At 36.9% G+C, this 13870-nt stretch overlaps 2 protein-coding genes across 6 annotated transcripts in view; one reads left to right on the top strand and one right to left on the bottom strand.

The window, feature by feature from the left end:
• DSG1 (desmoglein 1) overlaps positions 1 to 10447 on the bottom strand; it is a 34476-nt gene extending 24029 nt beyond the window's left edge. The window contains exons 1-4 of the mRNA XM_045510355.2: positions 10204 to 10447; positions 9486 to 9964; positions 900 to 935; positions 504 to 635 (exon numbers count right to left, since the gene is read on the bottom strand). Of these exons, the coding sequence (XP_045366311.2) occupies positions 504 to 635; positions 900 to 935; positions 9486 to 9533 (216 nt within the window). The 5' untranslated portion in view covers positions 9534 to 9964; positions 10204 to 10447. The remainder of the gene's footprint in view (positions 1 to 503; positions 636 to 899; positions 936 to 9485; positions 9965 to 10203) is intronic.
• DSC1 (desmocollin 1) overlaps positions 1 to 13870 on the top strand; it is a 274987-nt gene that overhangs the window by 131037 nt on the left and 130080 nt on the right. For all 5 annotated transcript variants that reach the window (XM_074352204.1, XM_074352203.1, XM_074352202.1 and 2 more), the window contains one exon: positions 6295 to 6354. The gene's annotated coding sequence lies outside the window, so the exon portion shown is untranslated. The remainder of the gene's footprint in view (positions 1 to 6294; positions 6355 to 13870) is intronic.

Here is a 13870-nt window from a genome sequence, read left to right as displayed (position 1 = left end):
GAATCTGTGTATGGGGATATGTGTGTGTGTGTGTGTGTACAAAGGAAGATAAGGGAAAATGAAAGGAAAAGAGAGTGAGAAAGGGGGTACATGGTGGATGTTTATAACAAAGCCAAAAGTAGGAATTCAATTCTGAGAGATTACAAGGCAGAAAGCCACACATTGAAAATAGTGTCTGAGAATGTTCTAAGCATTAAATTCATTATTTAAATCACTGTATTTTTTTCATCCAGAATTTGAGAGCAACACAAGATCCTGTGTATTAATTTCACTAGTGTGATGAGTCAGTATTTAACTGTTCACCCGAGTGCCTAAATTTCTTAATTTACACTTTGAATGGCTTCGATTTTTATAATCTGAATGGCTATAGTTCTGTTCTGTATCATAACTTCTTGTGAACATAAAATACGTTCATAGAATATTTAAAAGACAGTTTTTTTTTTTTGAAAATTTAACTGCATCTGTCCTAATTTTTGATTTTGTGCTTTGGGGGTGATACTTACTTTGGCGATTGGGTTCCTCTTTGAGTTGTCTTCACCCTCGCGGCAGGCTGCAGCGAACTTGATCCACTCACGTTTCTGCCTTCTGATGGAATGCCACTTGATGGTGCCATTTTTAGTGTTATAATCTCTTACCTTGAGTGGGCAGGATAAAGTAATAGTATCTATTAACTTCTATTCATAATTCACATTCCACTGGAGATTTTGGAGGACGGGGTAATTGTAATGTCAGAAAGAAAGGATATTCAATTGGGAAAATTGTTCATTTTGATAATGTACTAATTTTAGCCTAACATTAACTTTACTTATAGCGATGGATTTTCTGTGAAAACTATGTCAGTCCTCCCAAACTATTTTTCTTATTTTTAATTTGGAAAAAATGAATTTACTGTATGTTACCTGGATTCGAAATTCACTGTTAACTTCCAGCACCACCTATAAAAAATAAGATAATCATAATAGTTAATTTTTAATTGAATGCTTTACAGTTCGTGTTATCCTATTGCTTTAAAAAAATAACAGTCTTGTGAGTCATTAGAATTATATTATCAGTTCAGTGTCAGGTGGATGTGGTTTATTTCTTGAGGTCTGATGATGATGGGAAGATTCTTTTACCTTTGGTTTTTACCTTTTAATTTTGCTTTCTTTTTATCACATTATTTTTAGTCTCATTTTCATTCTTGGCCTATGCAAATATTTGTAATCATATAAGCTGGGACATTTGACGCTAGAACCCAGGGAGGATAAAGGTTGGGAATTCAGGGTCTCTTAGGAAATTTTGTGCCAGAAGAGCTGGTTCTATTTAGTGATTTCAACAATACGTTATGGTACTAAAACTTTTGACTATAGTTTCAGAATCCAACTAGCCACAAGATGGAAATAGGAAAAAAAAAAAAAAAAAAAAAAAAAAGCTTTGGAGTAAAGAAAGGCTATAAAGGAGGAAATATCTGGAAAGCTTCAGGATATTTTCTTTTTCATACTCCGATCCTAGATGGAGGATTTTCTAGTATTCTTAATCTTCAGATGATAAATTCTTTAATTTGCTTTAAAATATGTGAATTAAGAGTTCTAAAATAAAAACAATTTTCTTTATGTAAAAATGAGTTCATATTGGATGTTTTATTGTTGGCAGGAAACAAAACATTATATATATGCATCCTCCCCTAGCGATGAAAACAAATTACAAGACTGTAGGGACAAATTGCTGGGTGAGCAATTTTTATTAGTCTCTTCTCCTGGATTAAACAACTTCCCTCTCAAACAAGTGAGCTATTCAAACAGAGCTCTGTCTAGTTTAGCGCTGGCCATGATCTTTACATATGATATGTAGTGTGAAGTCATACACATAATTTAAGTTCTCTAAAACCAAAGGCATTTCTAAAACTAGACATTTATATATTAAGTCCAATATATCAACATCCTTAAGATATTGTAAAATATCTACCTAAAAGTTAGGTGTGGATTTGAAAGATTTGCTTATATTTATTAAATTTTAAATTGCACTTAGAATTGATTAAAGATGGTATAAATTCTTAGTGTTTATTTTTCCTTAAATAAGAAATTTTCATCGTCTTTTGATTCTTTTCAGAATTGCTAAATATGACAACTATCACAGTTAGACTTTATCTGTGTTACTGATAAAAGAAAATTATAGTTTGCATTTTAAAAAAGGCTAATAATAGTAATTTCAAAATATAGTAAATTACTTTTTATAGTTAGTTTTAATTTCTCCATTAAATAAAAATAAAATTTTAGTCTCCAAGTACGTATTTTTTAAAAATCACCATAATTGATAATTCAGGAAAATATGTATTTATGGTTAATATGAGTAGGGTAAAGAAAATGTTTTTTATTATAGGGATTATATACTCATAGTATATATTTAATGTTAATCATTATCATTATCATCATTATAATTCACTGAATGATGACTAAGTATCAGACAATGTGTTTAGAGAAAGCCATCCATTCAATCTTCACAAGTACATGTGGTCAATACTATAATTCTTTCCACTTTACACAGGGGGAAATTGAGGTTTGGATATTAGTTTATGGCTAAATACAATCCAAACACAGTTCAGCTTGAATTTGTGCTTGAGGTGTCGGTTTTACAATAAAGTAGACGATAACCTATTCCAAGTAAATTACTAAGTAAAATATACTACAAAAAATTGGCATTATTACAACTCTGATAATTCAGAATAATTCTGATTTTAATCTAATCTCATAATATCCTTGTGATTAGGAGTGCTTATCTACAGTAATAATAATACTAGGGGGGCGGGGAGGAAAACTAAATGGCCCAAATAGTTCGGACAAGGAACTGAAATGGTATCGTAGAGTCCCTCTTGGGCATAGAATGGAAATGATATTAATGCAAATGTGCATTTCTTTCTTGCTACCTGTGAACTCACGATCACTTTTTCCTCTCGTTTGTGGGCGTGGGACTGGGGTGTGGGGATATCTTATTTGTCTGTTTGGAAGCCATTCTTCATAGCTACAGAACTGTGTATGCATGTTATCTGTCTTGCACTTCCCTGACCACACCGAAGTGTCAGTGCCTGCTGTTTGTTTTGGAGAACTGTGCCAGATGACTAAGAACTTTATGAAGCTGGGTCATTCTTTTTCCCATGAGTAGCAACTTGGGCAGAAAACCAAGCAGGTTTCACCATAGTGTCAGTTTCTCAACTGGATTAGTAATTAAAAAACTGCCAGGTCAGCTTAAAAATGTGTTTTGTTGACATAACCTTCCTGTGTTTTGCTCAGAGTTTAGAATAAACTCTGAAACTCTTGGACTTTCAAAGGCAAAATAATGAGATAAAAAGAGCACCTGATAGAGTCAGAAAACTTTCAGTGTGCTTCCTCAGTTCTCTGAGCTTTAGTTTTCTCCTTTGTGATGACAGGGGTAGACTAAATTTTACAGTTACCTTTTCAATTCTAACATCAAATCCCTGTATGCAGTAGGAAAATATCGAAGTGTTTTGATCATGGGAAAGGCATGATAAAATTGTGGTTTTAAAAGATTGCTCTGACAACAGTTGGTGGGAGTGGTGGGAAGCGGCAGTGACTACAGTTCTGCATCCAGTCAGGCCAGAGCTGAGGCGCTGACCTGGAGCAGTGGCAGTGGGGACAGACAGGGAAAGATCAAGGAAGAGATACTTCAGCCTTGAAATCAGCAGGGCTTTAGACCCAATGGGATGTGGGAGTTAAGAGAGGGAAGTCAAGTGATGGCAGTTTTGAACTGACAGATCAGGAGCAAGGCAATAGCAGAATGTAGCAGGTTAGAACACATCAAGTTTGAGATACCAGAGAAACACCTGGGCGAAAGTGTTCAGCACCATGAACAATGGTGGTTCAGACCGGATAGGTAGAGGAATGTCTGCCCAGGTAGGTTAGTTGAAATCCTGGGAGAATTTGAAATCCCTAAAGAATGTAGCAAAGAAACAGCTGTGGATGAGAATGAGACTAGGGGAATTTCTGTGTTTATTGAACTGGGAACGATGACAAGAAACAAGAAACAAAAAGAGATTAGAAAAAAAAAAAGTGGCTGAAAAAATAAGAAGATAATATCATGCAATGTCAAGGATGTCAAAGGAAGGGAGAACTGGGAGACAGATGGGGAGTGAACTGTGTCAGATGATTTAAAAGGTTGAGCAGAGTGAATCCTGAGGAAATCTGAGGTTTTCTGTGGCCTTGAGGAGAATGCTTTCAGTTGGATGGAACAGGTTCTTTCTGACTGAAAGAAACTGGGGAGTAAGATGGAGGGAAAGAGGACATAAAGATTGTCCCTTTGCCAAGGAACTCGGTAAAGAAAACAGAGAAATGTGATGGTAGAATTAGATGTAGCGTCCAAGGAAACAGTTTGGAAGAGGGAGACATGGGTGTTTGAAGGTGGAGAAGGAGGAGAGTAAGAAATTTTGATTTGAAAGAGGAGAGGTTCTGACTGAAAATGCTCGCTGGAGGAGTCATGATGGAGAGAGCAGGAGGGAAGAGGCAGAAAGAAAGGACTTTGAAGGCAGAGAGTAGGGAAGAGAGGAAAGGTTGGGATTAAAATCACTTGATTATGAGAGAGAAGTTAAAGGACAGTGTCCTGAATGAGCTAGACCTTGTCCCTAAGGGAAGGATAAGGTTATCTGGGAGCAATTAGGGGACTAGTTTGGATTCTGAAAAAAGTTGAGAATCTGTTCTGTGGAGATTGTGATTCACTTAGCAATGACGACAGGGTTGTCAAGCTGATTGAATACAAACCAGTTCTTCCCGTTGGATATGAGCATCGGGGTGAGTCACTGAGCCATTCTGTGCCTCAGTTTCCCCATGTGTATATAAGACTAAAGCCTTTTCCAATTAAAAAATTGTGAGAAAGCAGTGAATAATTCGCTTAAAGTGCATCTTCAGTGAGTTCTCCCTGTTATCTCTATTTTAGGAGCCAATCTACATTTTTTTTAAGCCACAAGACACAAAATTGCATGCTGATTTCAGTGACTCTCTAATTATACTCATTTTTAGTTTTTTTCCTTTTGGCATTGAGGTTTACATTTCCTTGCATGTAATAAATTTGGTATTGAAAGTAATAGGAAATTTTTGTAAGGAAAACCTCTTGCATTTAATAATTGTAAGGTGGTCTTCCACAGTCACTTGGCAGTTTTTAAGCATCGGATTCTAATGTGTTTAACTATTATGTACATCACAAGGATGAACCTGAGATAAAGCTAAAATATAATAATTTGCTTCTTTTAAAAACCTCCTGTTTTGTCTTTTCTTTGTGTTGCGTGGACAATAGCTAGCGATCAGTCTGAAGTTGACAACACTTTGTTAGGTCATTTCTCTTATTTCTTGGTTGATTTACTTATTTGACAAATAAATATCAAATGTGTATCCAGGGCTGGATTAAAACTTTTGAAGAACTTAAGCCTTAAAAATATTACAGTCAACCTTAGATTAAATGTAAAGTAAATGTAATACTACATCATAAAAATAGGTGTTAGGAAATTCAACATGATTATTTCCATGTTTAATACTGTGATGATTTTTTGGAGTATGTGAGGGAAGAAAAATATAAACTATCCAAAAATTCTCTTCTGATGCTTCTACTTTGTGTGATTAGACATGTAATGAGCAACCCTGCACTCGTGCAAGGTACTATGAAGGACACAAAAGTGAGTTGGACACAGGACCTGCCCTCAGATAACTTGCAGTCAAGTAGTTTTATGAGCAGCATGCAGCCATTAATTTGGGAAGATGTGGTTTTTATTAGACAAGGGTAGGAGGCTGTGCTCTGTGCTCATAGACCAACTGAGAGCATGAACCAGCAGCCAGTGGCATTTAGAACACTTTGGCCTGCCTACGTCCATTAAAGGACTTTGCATGCCAAGCATAACCAGCTAGGGTGGCATGACCTGGCGCTGTGTAAGGGTGCCCCCTCGCTGAGGGGGGCACGGTAAGTCTAATTGCAGTACTGAGTCTGCGTCCTGCTTGTATGTTAGGCAATGCCTGTAAAGACACAAGGATACTCAGTGTCAATGTCCTTGAAGCGTGTGTAGTGGAGAAAAGCGTTATCAGAAATTAAGTGCTCTGGGTATAGACAGAGTGTTGTTTTTCAAGATTCATGAGCTTTGTTATGCAGGTAAATCTTGTCTCTTGGGGGCCAAGCCTTGAGATTTATCAAGATAGCATTTCCTAGTTCTTTAGGTTTTTTTTTTTTTTATTACCTAAATCAGGCATGGAATAATGATTTTACTCTGTGGCAATGCAAGCCAATTAAATGATGACAAATTTGTACTCTGTTTTCATAAAGGTGAAAGAAGATGCTGTTCCGAAATCTGCACCGAAATCCCAAAGCTGTTGAGAGCATCATGTAAGTGGAAATGATTTTGTTTAAATACAGTTTGTAAATTTGACAGACAGGTGAACAAAAATATTGCTTTCATTTTCTCTAAAATATTGTACTGAAATTCTGGTATCTATAATATATATCATTATACTACGTGCACAAGAAAATGTAAAGAATCCTCTCTTTGGCTTGTCTTCTGATTGGTCTGTACTAGTATGTTTGTTCTTCTTTTGCTTTAGACATCAGTGAACATAATTATGCGAATTTAAGATGTCTGGTTCACAAAAGTTGATGAACTATGTCATAAAGTATATAGTATATTCTTTGTATTTTAGCCCTGGTGCTGAGAAATGCTTATTTCCTAAATTAATTTCAGTTGAGTTCATTTATGGAATTATCAGGTGGTCCGAAGGAGTTTGTAAGAAAGGAAACATCAACCATGGAAAAAAGGAGAAGCTAGGCTGGCAAGATGAACTGAACAAATCAATTATTCTTGGCAATAGATGAAGATAGGTTTATTTGTTCTTTGAGTATAAGCTGCAGAAGTTGGCCTTTGTAGAAAAAGACACCTTGAGATTTGCATTGATTTGAGTTGACTGATTGGACCTGGCTAAGTTGCAAGTAAGTTTTAGGAATCATTAGCACTATAAAACTTCTACTAGTTCTGTTTTGCTTTCCCAAATTCACCTTATACCATTGTCACAACCGTTCACAGAGTTTCCTTATATTTGGTGCAAAGGTAACATTGTTTTCTGCCCTAGAATTCATTCTACCCCTCCACCACCAAACACACACACACTAATTTCATGGAAACAGAAAAGAAAGAAAAATAAGTGCAGAATCACTAACGTTTACTTGGCTTGCAGTGTTATAACAGCTGTAAGCGATTGTGTGTCCAGGCAACTTGTCTAAATAATGGAGTAGTGTGGCAATCTTGGACTCAGTAAGAGCAGGTTCTTCAGCTCTGTTCTCCCTGGTCTAACCCACTCATTTGAACAACGTCTAAAACTCGCAGGTACATTGAGCAGACTACACAACATACTTGTAAATACACGGCTGCCCTGCTCAAAAATGGATTTGCATTAAATATACTACCAGTTTAAATACTAAATTAGATCTCCAAAATTGTTGAGATATCCTCCCTAATGTAGATTTTCACTTACCAACTTTGAGCAGAAAAGAATTCAAAGACTTTACATCATAAAATTGCTCAGACTAAGGCCAGCAGAAAGGTAAATGGGAGAGTTTGCTATGGTGGTGGTTAATTTTCAGGAAAAAAAAAAGTAATTTAAAGCAAAAATAAATTGGATAACTCCAAAGGACATTTATCCAAATAATCTGATAAAATCAGTAGTAAAAATAAATTGTGATTTTTCTAAACCTTAGAAAGTGAAATGTTTTACACACACAAAAAAAGTTACAATAACATGAAAGGAAATACTTCAAATATTTATAAAATAAGTGCTTTGAGAAATAATTTGCATAAGGCATATGAGAAACTTGTGATTGATTCCAAAGTAAAATATGGCAAAACCCAACCAACCAGCCAAACAATCCAAACAAACAAAAACTATCCAGACTTGGAAAATGAAGTACAAATGCCTGGAAACCCCTCTGCAAAGAGGGGAAGTTCAACGAGGACACATAATTTTGATAAAATGACACATTGTACTGAAGAATGACTAATTAGAAAATGGCTGTTTAAAGAAAGTTTATAGGCTGTCATTAATTAGAAATAATCATAAAAATTAAAAATAAGGTCTCTTATAGATTCAGTAAAAGTACATAAGCAAGTGAGTAAACTTCAATCCACTGACACTGTGATGGGCCTTAATTGGTTCAAATGTATATGGAATTAAAAATTAAAGTATTTGATTATTTCACAATTAACAAATGCTCCCCTATGTTCACATGACATCCTGTATGGTGTTCATTAGTCTCTGCCACGTCCCAAGTTATGCTATGAACTGATCCTAAGGCTCCATGAAACAGCCCATGGAATAAGGCTAATGTTTGAAGGGCAGCTTGGAACGAATGCTGCAGCTTACCAATGCTCATGGATAACTAAATCCGGTGGTTATGGCTTCTCTTAATATACTGAATCAAACTAACCAGCACACCTTGGATCAAAGATCTAAGTGGTTATTGTAGAAACCCAACAATCCAGTTCAAAAAATCAAGCAACTAGAAAAGAATATGCACCCCAGCACTACCTCCTGCCAAACTGGAGGGCAATTTAGTTGGCATTTGCCTCTTTGGAGTGTCTTAACCTTACTGTGATTTTAAAATTGTCAACGTAAGTGAAATTGATGTGACGCATTGGCGTCGCACTTAGAATCATCTCTAAAAAGAGAAAATTAATAATGAATGAGGGGAGCAGTGATAAAGCATTTTGTTACATTTGTCTGAGCATCAAATGTACAACTTTTATATCAACATCATTCTGACTTTCCAGTAGTAAGAACCGGTATCACAATAATTATGCTTACTTCTTAATTATAGCCATTCCTTCACCTACTATGTCATTTATAAATCTCCCATACTGCCATTCTTTTTGAAATTAAAAAAAAAGTTTTAAATAAAATTACAGTTTGGCAGTGTGAGGCTTCTGATATTAGCAATGTGGACCCCCAACCACATTGCGGAGCCAGTGAGATTGTTTGGGAAGTGGAGCCAGTCACAAACAGCTATGATTTCAATTTATATATGGATCCTATTTTTATGTTTTTAAAAGTATAGTGAATCTACCGGCAAAGATACAAAAAATATAGGAAAATGTTTAGTTAAAAAATCAGGACACACCTATGGTATTAGTTTTCAAAGCCCGCCGACAAAAGAGAATTTGAACAGCAAAATGCTATTAAGTAGTGATCAGACTTTCCCAAATTCAGTATTTTCCCGACGTGACTTAGCAATGACTTCGATGTCAGAGATGTGATATGATGTGTTGACGCTGATGCATGAATATGATCCCGAGTCTTCAATTAAGGAAAGGAGCACTATTTTAAAATCCAATTCATAAAAATCGCCTTCTCATTAACATTAAACTTTTAATGGGTTCTGGTTAGCAATAACACGAGATAACATTTTCTTAAAAGTTCTCACTTGTTTACAGTGAGAATGATTATGGAGAGTTTTTAACAGAATCCACTTACCAGACAAATGAACAGCACTGAAGCTGTTCTGAAGAAGTGCCAGTTCATCGCTGCTGGGTTCTCTTACATCCAAGACCGAGGGAGTTTTGTCTGTTCTTCTCTGTTCTTTTTCTTCCCCCCACTCAGCTGGTGTCTGCTTAAAATAATTTCTCAGTAGATGTTCTTACATGCAGGCTTTGAGGTGTTTCTGCCTTCTCTGGGAGCAGGACTGAAGGTACGTATAACCTGTCCAGATCCCCACCCTAAAAACTTGGGCTGGTCTCCCTGAAATGCTTAACAAGATCATCGTTGCTCCCAGGTAAAAGCTTAGGGACACACCCTCTTCCAGCTGAAAGGCAGCTCTCCGTGGGACACAGGAGATTCACTCCCTTGCTGAAGGTTTTCAGTGGCGGGCATTTAAAACGACCAGGAGTGTGGAGAGCTGGACGGCAGATAGGGACTTCTCACCCTGTGCTTTATTCAGGCTGTTTAGCGTCTTCCTGTATTAAAAAAGCAGGCGTAGTTGGGATGTTTATATATTCTAAGAGGATTATCTGGCCTCTGCTTATGGCCAGACCTTCAGGTCACATTAGAAAATTATAAACTTTCCATTTCAGTGGATATTAGGAAACATTCAGTCATTTTCTAAGTTGTTTTTTGAGAGACAGAAAATGTACTAATAGTAAGTGAGGATTTTTTTTAAAGCATTAATTCAAACTAGCAAAACTATGATACTTACAGTTATAGGTTCCTTGTATAAGTCACAGTTCCTTTTAAGTGACCAGCCTAAGTCCAGGGAAGGCTCTGTTTTCTCTCTAAATAAATATCTTCTTTCCCCAATTGTTTTTCTCTCTTTAAGGTTCTGTCCTTTTCAAATACAGTAAAACAAAATTAAAAATATCACCAAGTCAGATTAAAAGTAAACAGTCAAAACCACCAATTAAAATCCTGTTGATAATTTTAAAAATGAGGATCAGAGCCTGTAATACTAATGGAAACAGAAAAAGCTGCTCTTCAGGTGAGGTGGGTTAAAAGTCGACAATTCCCAAGCACAGAGCCAAGAAGCTGCATAGCGAGCCAATTAGAGTACAGGCAATACGCTGAAAAGGCTGCCCACACATGCAGATAGGAAACTGAATGCAGCTCTGAAGTTTGTGAAAAGAGTGAATCTCACAAGGCGGCGCTGGGAAGTGTCCTAAAGATTCTCTCCTCTTCACCTGGCAATGTCTAGTATAAATATTGTGCCGTGGCAGGAAGACTGTGGGGCTTGAAAGGGAAGTCTGAAACAAGAGATCTAGCTGATAAGATGTTGATTATGGTCAAAAGGATGTTAAAAATGCTCCCAGAAAGGATAGATATCTCTGAGGGTCAGGGGCTCTACAGGATGCTGTCATTTCACGAAAGGCGTGTGGCAGAGAAGGCAACTCAACGTTGGTTTGAAATTTCATGCTATTCATTAGAGCTTAGAGGGAAGGAGATAGGCTGCCTATACTTCTTGTGGTGAAGAGTACTTATGATAGAAATTGGTTGAGGTGAATAAATAAAATAAAAGGAGATGATCAGGCCAAATTTCTCATTAGTCGAGTAAGATAGAGTGTGAGTAGTGACCTATGACTTAGTCTGGGCAATGTATCAGTATGTTAACTGTATGACCATGAATGACTGAAGACACACTGGGTACTAGAGATTAAAGAACCTACTCTTGCAAGCTTTCCAGTGGCAAGTGAGCGTTTTATTCACCCTGAATTCTGGGCATGGTACTAAGGTGTGCACCGGCCCTCTTTGTCTGTGGAATGACTCTTCCCTACACCCAGCCCAGCTCCACCCCTAACGCAGTGCCCTGCTCCAACAGTCCCAACCAGCCAACCAACCAGTATTCATAAGGCAGCAGTCTCTCCAGCAGCTTTCTGGAGAGGCGTTGGCAGAACCCCAGTGTTGCAGAACCGTGGCATCTTAATTGTCACATGAGGACTAGTGACATTAAGTAACAAATGGGAAAGGAAGTGTATGAGACACTATCCCTCCTCCTTCAGCTCTTTCTCTGCCTTTTTCTCTTTCCTGCTCATCTTACTGTCCTTAGAACAGCGTTGTCCAGTAGACAACTTTCTGAACTGTGGAAAGGTTCTCTATCTGTGCTATCCAATATGGTAGCCACTAACCATAGGTGGCTATTGATCACTTGAAATGTAACTAATATGACTAAGGAACTGAATTTTTAACTTTATTTAAATTTAAATAACCACATGTGGCCAGTGGTTACCATATGGCCCGGTGCAGAAAGGTTGAAGCTTCATTGCTTTTATTATCTTCTGTCTTATTTTAAGCCTTAACTCCTGTTCTTTATCAATTCAGCTCCCTCTAATTAAATCTACTCAGTTCTTTTTCTCTGCTGAGGGAAGTCTTAAGCGAATTGGAGGCAAATTTATGTCTCCAGGCTATTTAGTGTATCTGGTGCAAACAAATTGCAATCATCTTCCATGGTTTTAAGATTTTCCACCATTGCCTTTCAGTTTTGAAGACCCTGCTTTTGATGATGATAGTGACATCAGTATGTTTCAGAGTAATATATCCATTGATATCTGTCTAGACTGTTTTCCATTTAGGGGTGTGTGTACAGTCTATGAGAATTGTGACTGGATCTCAAAAGGGTGATGAGGCTTGTCTCTATTACAATAAGGCACATTGATGTATGTGCAACAGGAAAGGCCTCTAGTGTTCTGAGTCCTGCAGAAAGGAAATAATTTCCACATTAAGGGAATTGGAGAGCACTTCACAGAAGAGGTAGATTTTGAAGTTTTCAGGTGAAGATGTAGATGGGAAAGAAGGCAGAAAGGAATATGTATTTTTCAGGCCAACAAGGAGTCCAATTGGACCTAAGTACACTACCTGTATTGTTAGAGGGAGCAGGGCTGAGTTAACAGAATGTGGAAGACTTTGAATGCCCTGCTGAGGAATTTGGATGGGATTCTACGGCAGACAGAGAACCATGGTGGGCTTCTGAGCAAGGTACTGACCTAGTCAAAATTGTGCTTAAGGAATTTGTCCTGGAAGCTTTGTGGCAAATGGATAAAGAAAAGACAGTAGAGAGAGAGAGAGATGAATTTGGAGACCACCATAATGGTTTAGGTAATGAACCTGGAATAGTGTGGTTTCAGTGGGAAGGGAAAGGGAGACAGAAGTATGACAGGAGGTAAAACAGACAGTACCAGGTGGCAGATTTAATGGGGGTGGAGGAAAAAAGTGATGGGGACTGGAGGGGAACACTCCCCTCCTTTTGAAATTGGGGACAATGGAAGAAAAAGGAATCTATCTGAGGTTTGGTGTAAGAACTTATCAGCTTTTAATATTTTGTTTGTGTTTTTTTTTCTCCTTTTTTCCTTAAAAAAAATCAAACCTTTATCCAGTCATAAAATGTATAATATTTTGCCACATTAGCTCTCTGTTTATTTACAAACAAACTTCTTGGGTATCTTTTGTACAGTTTGTGTACTTGTATGTTTTGAATAATTTGAAAGTTGCATATATCATGACACTCCATTTCTAAATACTACCGTATGTATCTCCTAATAACAAAGACTTCTGCTAAATGATCATAGTTTAGTGTCCTTGGTGCAAAAACCATCAAAAACAGTAATGATGCTAATGAGCTATGACACAATGGAAAAAAAAAAGAATGCATGGGTCCACAGTGTTCTTCAGAAGGGACAGTGATGGTGAAGAGTAGGCTCTTCTTTAGGGAAGATTGTCAGCTAATCAATATAGAGAAAATAGTAGAATTAGAAAATTTTAACATTGTACCTAGCAACATAATAAATGATTCAGGTAAAGATCATCAGTTGGTGGTAATACTATTGAGTGAAGCTTTGCTGGGCTATATGAGTGAAGCTTTGCTGGGAAGCCCAGTATTTACATGGTTTCAAAATATCACACCGTCTCACCAATGGATCAAAACTAAGCATTGCCAAAAATGGAATAAACTGAAAACATGCATCTCCTTACATGATGAAGTCAAAACTATATAATGTCACCCATGTAGTATAGTTTTCCAAAATGTTTAACTCAAATATTCAAATGAGAAAATGATCAGAAAAATCTCAATTTTGGCATACTCTATAATAAAATGACCTGAATTTTTAAAAAATTGTCAGTGTTATGATATACAAAATATAGTGGGGGATTGTATTAGATTAAAGGAAACTAAAGGCACATCAAGACTCAACACAGTATTTGATTCTTAACTGGATCATAGAACATCCAATGGCAATGAAGAATAACAAGGGCACTTTATGAGACAACTGAAAAATACTTGATTTGGGGCATTTTAAACTCTAGAAAATATCATGTTTTTAATGTCCAGTCTTCTAAATATTTTTAGCACCAATATATACAAACAAAAAGCAGGAGTA

Source organism: Camelus bactrianus, chromosome 24, assembly GCF_048773025.1.
Source record: "Camelus bactrianus isolate YW-2024 breed Bactrian camel chromosome 24, ASM4877302v1, whole genome shotgun sequence".
Lineage (NCBI taxonomy): Eukaryota > Metazoa > Chordata > Mammalia > Artiodactyla > Camelidae > Camelus > Camelus bactrianus.
The sequence above is the reverse complement of the archived record's forward strand: the minus strand, read 5'-3'. Positions and strand labels throughout refer to the sequence as shown.